General features: G+C 42.1%; 1 protein-coding gene across 1 annotated transcript; it reads right to left on the bottom strand.

Moving 5' to 3' along the window:
• On the bottom strand, positions 1-10,053 carry LOC140993387 (choline transporter-like protein 4). Its single transcript, XM_073462808.1, has 9 exons — positions 10,019-10,053; positions 9,329-9,399; positions 9,114-9,217; positions 2,140-2,213; positions 1,908-1,978; positions 1,364-1,455; positions 1,177-1,261; positions 913-1,022; positions 1-228 (listed from the first exon to the last, which is right to left on the bottom strand). The coding sequence occupies exons 1-9, from the start codon at positions 10,051-10,053 to the stop codon at positions 1-3; spliced, it is 870 nt and encodes a 289-aa protein (XP_073318909.1).
• Positions 10,054-10,081: the final 28 nt, after the last annotated feature.

Below are 10,081 nucleotides of genomic sequence, written 5' to 3'. Positions count from 1 at the left end.
CTAAAGTCCCGCAGTCACAGCATGGATGATGTCATACGCTGCTTCTGCATTCCCAAATGGCAGAATGTAAACAGTGATGACTATGACACAAGTAAACTCCTGTGGCAGATAATATGGACGAGGTCCGATGGCGATGAGCTCGATGTCCGGGCTGCAGGTGCGCTCTTTCACAGAGATGTGCCTGGGGTCGCAGTGGTGTCTCTGTCGGCTCGCGTTGGAGTCCGGTATCTGCTTGTGTAGCCATGTTTCCCTGAAACACAATCTCTGTACTCCCTCTGCGTCCTGGTGAGCGCTTCCAGTTCGTCCATCTCATTAGCCAGGGACCTTACATTTCCCGTAATAACTGCAGGAATGCAGGGTTTAAACTTCCCACTCTTCCTTCTCCGTTTAACCCCTGCTCTGCAGCCTCCACCTTAGCTCCTCCGGTATTGTGGGTCTCTCCCTGGCTAAGAGGGTTGGGGGCCTCAGGGCAATCAACATGGCTTCAAGTCATCAGGAGAGACCCAAGTACAAAAAAAGTTAAAAGAAGGTATCCAAACCGCTGAAAAAGCATCTTGATGTATGGATAATGTATAAATCACAGCGCAGTGTACAGTTAACAAGGAAAAACAAGCCTATAACACAATAAAAACTCAATAAAACTACAAATGGGAAAATCCTCAAATCCTCTTCAAAACTCATCCACTTTCAACCTATTCTTGTCCCTCATACTTTGAGCTACAGACACCACCAAAAGTGACATCAGGACACTGACAAATAGGCTATTTATTATTGCCTTACCTCCACCCAACAGCCGCCGTATGCTTTGCCCCTGTAAAAAGGTGGTTGTTCTGGCCTCTCAGGGTGATGAATTTTTCTGTTTGCTCCTTGCAATGTGACTCCGTTTTAATTTCATGAACTCCATGCATGAACATGATCGTCAGTTTGATCTGTTTTTGGTTCTTTGTTGAGGATCTTCATGAGGTTTTTGGACATAAAATAAGGCCTCTGTAGAGATCCATCATTACGCTCCAGGTCCTCCACTGTAAGGGTGAGAGACAAATTGAGTAAAGTGATCAAATGGGGAAATGTGTAGCTGATCAGTCCACAGTGATCATTCTACTATAGATTAAATCATATTTTCTCAGTAAAGCTGTCTTCACAACACCATTAAACACTCAGTAAACATCAACTCACAGAAGCAGAGGAAGAGTGTGTCGACACACATGTTGTACACACTGAAGAAGCCATGTGCAATGAGGTAGCTGCCAAACATCACCGTCTGCAAAGGCAAAACAAACATAACATTTATGATAAACTTCAATTAGTCTGATTAATCTGAATGACTTCCATCAAAAACAGAGAAAGACAATTTGTTACTCACAATAACTGGCGTCCAGTCATAGTTGAGGGTTTCAGAGCAGAAGGTGTTGCCTGGTAGCAATATCCGACCAGAGAAGAAGAAGGACAACACGCCTGGAGGAAGATTCAGATTTCATTGCATTAATGAAAAATGTTTGTTGGGCTTCACTGTAAGAACACATCTTTATGAATGATGAATTGGGGGATATGACTCTTTCAGAAGCCCTAAACGGTCATGAATAAACCATATTATTTCTTTGGTTTTCCTTTGTTTTCTCAAGATCCCGCGTAAATTATCGTGTTTTCTTGAAAAAACATTTGTTATTCTGTGGTAATAACATAAATAACTCATAATAACTGAACGTACCCAGATATTTCCCCCAGGAGTTGGTTTAGAGCAGACCAGAGCTGAAATATAGTGACTACTGGACCAATCACCAGATGGCCACGTTGCTCTGTATCTCTTCATCTACCAATACAACACACTGCAGACATTCACAGTAAATGTGCAGCTAACCAGTCCTGAAACTTTTAACATATTCCTAATACACTGATGTCCTTCTTACCTACAAGTCCGACCACCAGCAGCTTCCCCAAGAACAACAGCAGGTCTGTCACACTATCAAGCACCCTGACTCTGAGGGAGACACGCAGTCAGAGAAACATGACACTATTCACCGAGTCCCTCTAACACATGCAAATATATTCCATGAGGACATGGACAAGCATAAAAACATGTCATCGGTAAGCAGTGAGAACACAGGTACTTGAAATAGGAAAAATGACTTCAACACAAACCTCACTACAATTCTCATGAGCAGCATGTGAGCATTTTTGGATGAGACACAGAAGTTTTTCCCAAAAATGGCAATCTGTCAAGAAAAACAAAGTGACAAATCAGGTGACATTATATAAACTGTGTCATGATGACTTATATGATGATTTATAGCAAATCACATTTTTCCCTTGTGATAGAACTGTCTAAGCGTTCTTGTTGAGCAACTTGATTGACTTCTCGAGTACATCGATTCTGAGCCGCTGAAGACATGTTTCCACGAGTACGCAGTATTGAAACTTCAGAAATAAAACAGAACTGGAGGTAAAATAAGAGTCACTCTTTTAGCTGAGCAGCTACAGTTAAGATTTTGGCTGAAGAAAAGATGTAAATAATGGGCAACTCATCCACCAGCCCCTTAAGTCTCTTAGCCTCTGATACAAGTCCCATAGTGCCCGGAACCTGTCCTGAATGGCTACAAGTGTGCCATAGTCTGCTGGGTCCATTTTTATGGTCAGTCACGAGGTGAGGACCCAAACGCAGACAACACACAGGAGGCAGGAAATAGGGGAACCAGAAGCGAGCTTTAATTAAATAAAGCTGAAAATACAAAAACCAAGAGAACTAGACAAACCAAAAATGAGTCACAAGGTCCGAAAATAAAGTAGCAACATAAAACTTAAACAAAGTCCAACAAAATCAAAGTACCAATGAAATGAAGAATCAAGGAGTCAAAATCCAAACATACCAATGGGGAGAAACAGGAGGAGACACTGGAGGCAACACAGGGGAAGACTGACCAAGACAGAGTAACATCTAACAACACGGAATGAACTGACAAACATTAGGGAGAACAAAGACGCCCGCGCAGCTGTTCCCCACAATGCAGGTCCTGCTGAAGCTGTTCACCTCCATCATCTGGAACCGCTTCCACAGGCTCTAGTATGTCCCCATCCCTCATACAGAGGTTGTGCAAAATGGCACAACAGACAATCACCTTGACGGCAAACGCAGGGCGCACCGCCAGAGCCTTGAAGAAGACATCTATCGCCATCTGGTCTTCAATTTCTGCTGGAGCACGGCGCATCAATTCAGCTGAATTCAGCACAGAGCAGACAAGAAGTCAGACATGGAAACAACAACATAACATCCAGTTAATTTTCGTAATAAAACACTCCGCGTTTACGCCAGCACAAAAAAAAAAAAAGAGACAAATACAAGCACTTCTTCTAATCCTTTGGTTGGGAACACTTCTTGTTGTTGTGTTTATAACACATACCTATAACTGTGGTCGCTCATGATTTTGTGATTATCGTGGGAACTCCTCGGTCTCGCAACTCCAGCTGTCCGGCAGTGCTGCGCTGTGCTGGACTCAAAACGTAGTCAGTGGGGGTTGCCGGATGACGGAGCAAAACCGTACTGGAGCCGGAACGCAACAGACATGCATCCAGTGGGAACTTATAGTGCCTTTATTAACAGTAAACTCACTAGAAAGAGCTTAACATCAGTCCACCAATCAGAACAGAGGAACAACATGATTGGACGATCAGTCGAACCCCTAAATTCCACCAGATCCGTGTTCGGTCCATCTCTGCTCCGCCATGGCAGCAGAGCTGACAGGTTTCACAGTAGTCTAGGGCTGTGTCCGAAATCACTCACTCATTCACTACTCCCTACTCCCTACATGGGGAGATAAATGTAGTGGACTATATAGTGAGCTCAACTGAAAATCTTTCGGACACTTTCGGACACTACTCTTGGCGCCGTTAATTACATCATCGCTGTCGCACAATTAAAACGTACCACATAAATGTCGTCTCACACAATACTTTTCTGTTTACTACTGCATTTTGTTAAATTAGAGGCTTTTGATTACTGTCCTCTAATTTTTATTTTCGTATTTTGTTTTCTATTTAAGCATATTTTCATATTTTATTCTCTTGGCTCTTTAGTAACAGCACATTACATTGTAACCTACTGGAATGTTTATTTATATGCTGTTCGTTTTACACTTAATTTTTTTAAATGAATGTAGGAAGCCATTTAAATTGCCTTATTTTGAAATGTTTAATAAAATAAACAATGGAATAAACTTGCCTCGTGACTGTTGTACTGCTCCACAACTCATGAATTTGTCTCGCGCCTGTCATCCAACGGCTAACTACGAGCAAATTCACTGGAAAAAAACGTACCGTTATTTAGAAAACAGCTCCCGTAGCTCTATCGATATGCCATCTAATATCAATCTGGCCATGTTTCTTTTAACAATAATTCAATTATTGATGATACGGAGGAGAATTAGAATTGCGAGAGAGAGAGAAAGGACAAGACGTGCTGCTCTTGTAAGACTAGCAAGACGTCGTCAAATAGTAAGTGATAGCCCATTTTTTAGTGCCTTTTTATTTAGAATAGATATAAACCGTTTTTGAATTCTCTGAACAATAAACTATCCTCCGTCAAACAACACCCCCTGCTGGCGAAAACTTTTACACACAGCATAATTGGTTTTCATAGCCTACCACAGTGCTTTTGTACGGAAGCCCTAAAGGGCCATGCATTCATACATTTTATTTCCTCCGTTTTCCTGTGATAACGAGTTAATTTCTTTGTTTTCTCGAGATCTCGAGTTATTATCTCGAAATAATAACTGCCGTTTTCCCGAGATAACGGGATAATTTTCTCGAGATCTTGAGATAACGAAACGATAGTGTAGTATATTAAATCATTGCAGGAAATATCATTCAGTGTAGCAATGTCAGAGGAGCAGGAGCATATCGATCAACGCGTCACATATCTTTTCAATCAAGGCCTGACACAGGCTGAAATAGCATTATGCCTTGCTATTACAGATAATATACACATTAGTGTGCATAATCTAAAAAGACAGTTAGCAAGGCTTCAGCTATATCGGCGGCGCAATCTAAGTGAGCCTGATGTCGTCATTAACTACACAGCTGACCAGCTATGTAGTTAATGAGGAGATCTCAAATTAATTATATCGTTATCTCGGAAAACAAAGTTTCGTTATCTCGAGAAAATTATCTCGGGAAAACAGCAGGTGTTATTTCGAGATAATAACTCGAGATCTCGAGAAAACAAATGAAATTAACTCGTTATCACGGGAAAACGGAGGAAATTTAAAATGTATGAATGCATGGCCCTTTAGGGCTTCTGTACTTTTGTCAAAAACAGTGGTAATGTCACTTTTCACTCAGCTTTTAGTCACGCACTATACTAGCCATCATTAATAAATGGCGAATTAAGCTTTACTTATTGAACGATCTATGTACATTTTCTAGATAAAGCTGCAACCATCTCTATTACTTAAGTTTAAATATTAATTTACTATTCATCAATGATAGTTGCATCTTTCTACAAGCAGCCAAATAATGTTTATAGATGATTTACAAAACAATTATCATTGATAAACAGGAAAGCCTTTTGTCATCACTTTTATCAATATAATATAATTTTTAATGATGGTTATTATAAACAGTTACCCAAATGAGTGTGATTATATTGTCATATAGCTTTAATACACTTAATTTCATGACACCATGTTATCAGATTTAATTATTCTTTACAGCGTGGTCCCCCATCACAGTATTGTCGACTGAACCGCCACGTGCCTGTCTTGGTCATTTACTTTGATGGTGAAAGTGATCTGCGCCCAGACTTCCGCCTTTCCAGACCGACTGTCGCCCATCTCATCCGGCTCCTTCGCTCTCCACTGGACCATGGCTGGGGTCATGACCTGGAGGTTCTGGTCTTCCTCTTCTGGATGGCAAGCGCAACATCTTACCGTGTTGTGTCACGAGCATTTGCCATCCCACGATCCACGGTGCATGACATAATTCACAGGGTCACCGAACAAGTACTCAGGCTGAAAAACAGGCTCATCTGTTTCCCCTCGCGTGATCAGCTTGAGACAACCGGTGCTGGCTTCGAACGTTTGGCTGGATCTGCAGCGTTTGCCAGGGTTGTGGACAGTATTGACGGCTGCCATATCCGGATTAAGCCGCCAAGTGCAGATGCCCAGTGCTATTTTAACAGAAAAATATTCCACTCCATTCAACTTCAAGCGGTGTGTGACCACCAGTGCCAGTTTCTGGACATATTCGTTGGCTACCCTGGCTCTGTCCATGACGCTAGAGTTTTAAAAAACAGCCCCCTTTATGTCCAGCAGTTATACCCACCTGAAGGCTTCCAGATTCTGGGGGATGGTGGTTATCCCTGTACGTCCCATCCCATCGCTCTCATCACTCCGTACAGGGAGCCAGTGAGGAATCCTGTTGAGGCCAGGTTTAACAGGCATCATGCCAAGGCCCGTTCTGTAATTGAGAGGGCATTTGGTATCATGAAAGCCAGGTGGCGCTCAGTTTTTTTCAAGGCCTTGGAAGTGAAGCCGCACTTTGCTGTCAAAGTCATTGCATGTTGTGCCATTTTACACAATCTCTGCCTCAAAGACGGTGATGTTCTGGAGCGTGTGGAGGAGGCACTGGGGCCAGATGATGGTGGCAATCAGGTCCAGCCAGATTTGGCATGTGGAGAACGGCTGTGTGGTCGCATTGCTGCTGCAGTTTCAGCACCAAACAACAACCCTGCAGCACTGCAGGATCATGATTATTGAAGAGAGATAAAGATAAAGACATAAAGAAATCAAATCACAAGTGTTAATAGGTTAAGCTTAGAATAGATTAGATGTTCTCTCTCTCTCTTCTTACAAATTTAAGTCTCTTCTCTCTAACCTAATTTCACCTGTCACTCTCCTCTGCCCTCTTCTCTTCTCTTGGTTCAAGTTGCAATTCATGTAAATAGTTTCAGTAGTTGTTGATAGTTAATAATGTAGCCTTTGATCTGTTTTATATGCTCTCTGTTTTATATGCTCTCTGTAATTTTGTTTAACCCAGTGGAAAGAAATGTTCATATCTTATAATTTACAAGTAGTTCCATCCAGTCAGTGTTCACCCATGTTTGATAAAGAATTGTATTTCAATTGAAAACAAATTTGTGAGACATGTATTTACTTATCTGTTATTTATTCATTTAATTTATATTTTCTCGATTATTTTTTCGAGGAGGTTCAATAGCCTCTCCTACCTGTCCTCCTCCCTTTTCTCCCTCTCCTCTGCCCTCTTCTCCTGCCTCTCCAACAGCTCTAAAACAGGGTCACGCCGCTGTCTCTTTGGTGGAGCTGGCTCTTCAGACTCCGAGTCCTGCTCTGCACCCTGACCCTCTGGCTCTGGTGGCACTGAATCAGGGGAGGCTGATGCTGAGACTGGAGGGTTCTCCCTCCAGGCTGAGGCAAGGAGGCAAGGAGGATGAATAGAAGGCCTCCCACCTATTGCCTCATCCATGAGGGAGAACCACTTCCAAGTCCCGGCAGTGCCACTCCCAGTTGGTGGCTTCCTCAGCTCCTGCACACATTGCAATATACACACATTTGATGTGTGCAATTAATGTAGTGTTCGTTTATAATGCTAAACACAGCAAAGAAAATATACAAAGTTAAAAGTCACTGTACTTTGATCTATGTCGGGCATGTCCAAACTACTCCACAGAGGGCCACTCGGCCCTCTTCGGAATAGTTTGGACATGCCCAGTCTATGCTTTCACAAAATAAAGCTGTAGTTAATTATGATGCATCCTAACCTTGTATGTCTTCTTGAGGCGCTCCCATTTTTTTGCCGCCCGGGCAGGAGTCACCACCCCAGTCAGCCCCATTTCTTTCAGTACAGCTCTACAAAATGCAATAACAAGTACAGGATGATAAAAACAACAACAATTAACCTATCATTAATGCTGTCAGTATCAAATGCTGATGATAAACAGTAATTTAGTCAAAAGTCCGTGTCATTTTACAGTTGTTCTCAGTTTTCATCTTAATAAGATAACGTTACTGCTTCACAAGAATATGACATAACTCACTCCCAACTGGCTGCGGAGGCGAAACGTTTGACTGAAAATAGGCGATCGTTGTCCTTCCTCAGCCGGATCAAGGCTGCCACATCGTTGTCGGTCCCTGCAAGATTAAAATAAATTGACGAGCTTCTCCCGTCGCTCTCGCTAACATTACTTATTAATTATCATAGGCTGTAGTCCATTTTTACTCTAGCTTAACATGAAAAATAGCATTACCTGTAGTACTGAGCTTGGTTGCTAGCCATGATTGGTGCCGTAATGGCTTAATGCGCAGCCGCAAGTAAATTTTTAAATATTTAAAAGTAATGCATATTAAGAAACTGTTTTAAACTTCGGAATCAAACGTTAAACGGAAATATACTTACATTTATACATTAAATTTTCCTCCCGCCCATCCGCGATTTTCCCATCAGCGCAATGCCAGAGAATTTCTGGCAATGATGGGATATCTTGCTTCGGTTAGTGACCATCGGATGTTCACTACATTTCGCAGTGCATTTTGGGACACAATGACTGCACTATATAGTGAATATCAATAATCACTAAACATTCGGACACCACTACAAAATGGCGTAGTCACTATATAGTGCACTATATAGTGAGTAGGGGGTGATTTCGGACACAGCCAATTCTGAACGTAGTGGTGTGTGTCTGCAATAACAGTCCGTGTGGAAAAATGATCCCTGAGCTAAGCGGGCCACATAACGCGGGTGATATGAATTAAACGAAGCCTCAAGGCAGAGATTTTGCTTCGACCATTTTTTTTAATGGAATTATTCGAGTTACTCGAGTAATCATTTCAGCTCTACTCATGAGCAGCATGTGAGCATTTTTGGATGAGACACAGAAGTTTTTCCAAAAAATGGCAATCTGTCAAGAAAAACAAAATCAAGTGACAAATCAGGTGACATTATATAAACTGTGTCATGATGACTTATATGATGATTTATAGCAAATCACATGTTTTCCCTTCTGATAGAATTGTCTATGATTTAAGATGAGAGCTGCAAAAAATGAGAGCTGCAAAACTAAAATAACACTACTAAACAACTGTACAATAATATGTTGTGCTCACCATGATGTATGTGTTCTTGTTGAGGAACTTGATTGACTTCTCCAGACACCAGAAGCAGCACTTCAAGCAACACAACAGGAAACAAGTACATCGATTCTGAGCCGCTGATGACGAGAAGCCAAAACACGTACAGTTTAAGTAGCCTATAAGCTATTTGATGCAAAGAAACTCCTGAAACTTTGAACATATTCCTAATACACTGATGTCCTTCTTACCTACAACTCTGACCACCAGCAGCTTCCCCAAGAACAACAGCAGGTCTGTCACACTATCAAGCACCCTGACTCTGAGGGAGACACACTCATCCACCAGCCCTTTAAGTCTCTTAGCCTCTGATACAAGTCCCGTGGTGCCCGGAACCTCCCTCAACAAGGGCCTATCAACCAGTACTTTTTCAAAAGCTAAAAAGGCCTGAAGTGCCTCCACCAGACCATGTGTCCTGAATGGCTACAAGTGTGCCATAGTCTGCTGGGTCCATTTTTATGGTCAGTTTGTTCTGTTACAACTTGTCTAAACAAGGTGAGGACCCAAACTCAGACAACACACAGGAGGCAGGAAATAGGGGAACCAGAAGCATGCTTTAATTAAATAAAGCTGAAAATACAAAAACTAAGTGAACTAGACAAACCAAAAATGAGTCACAAGGCCCGAAAACAAAGTAGCAACATAAAACTTAAACAAAGTCCAACAAAAGCAAAGTACCAATCAAATGAAGAATCAAGGAGTCAAAATCCAAACATACCAATGGGGAGACACAGGAGGAGTCACAGTCCACGCAGCTGTTCCCCACAATGCAGGTCCTGCTGAAGCTGTTCACCTCCATCATCTGGAACCGCTTCCACAGGCTCTAGTATGTCCCCATCCCTGATACAGAGGTTGTGCAAAATGGCACAACAGACAATCACCTTGACGGCAAACGCAGGGCGCACCTCCAGAGCATGGCGCCTGTTAAACCTTCCAGCAACCAC

The sequence above is a fragment of the Pagrus major genome, chromosome 3 (genome assembly GCF_040436345.1).
Source record: "Pagrus major chromosome 3, Pma_NU_1.0".
NCBI classification, from domain to species: Eukaryota; Metazoa; Chordata; class Actinopteri; order Spariformes; family Sparidae; genus Pagrus; species Pagrus major.
The sequence above is the reverse complement of the archived record's forward strand: the minus strand, read 5'-3'. Positions and strand labels throughout refer to the sequence as shown.

Excerpts from the sequence above, each read along its gene's own strand:
- LOC140993387 (XM_073462808.1), bottom strand. The coding sequence starts at position 10,053 with ATGCTCTGGAGGTGCGCCCTGCGTTTGCCGTCAAG. Across the intron at positions 9,400-10,018 it reads GCCCTGCGTTTGCCGTCAAG|AGTCAGGGTGCTTGATAGTG; the intron begins GTGATTGTCTGT and ends TGTCTCCCTCAG. Across the intron at positions 2,214-9,113 it reads ACAAGAACACATACATCATG|ATTGCCATTTTTGGGAAAAA; the intron begins GTGAGCACAACA and ends TTTTCTTGACAG.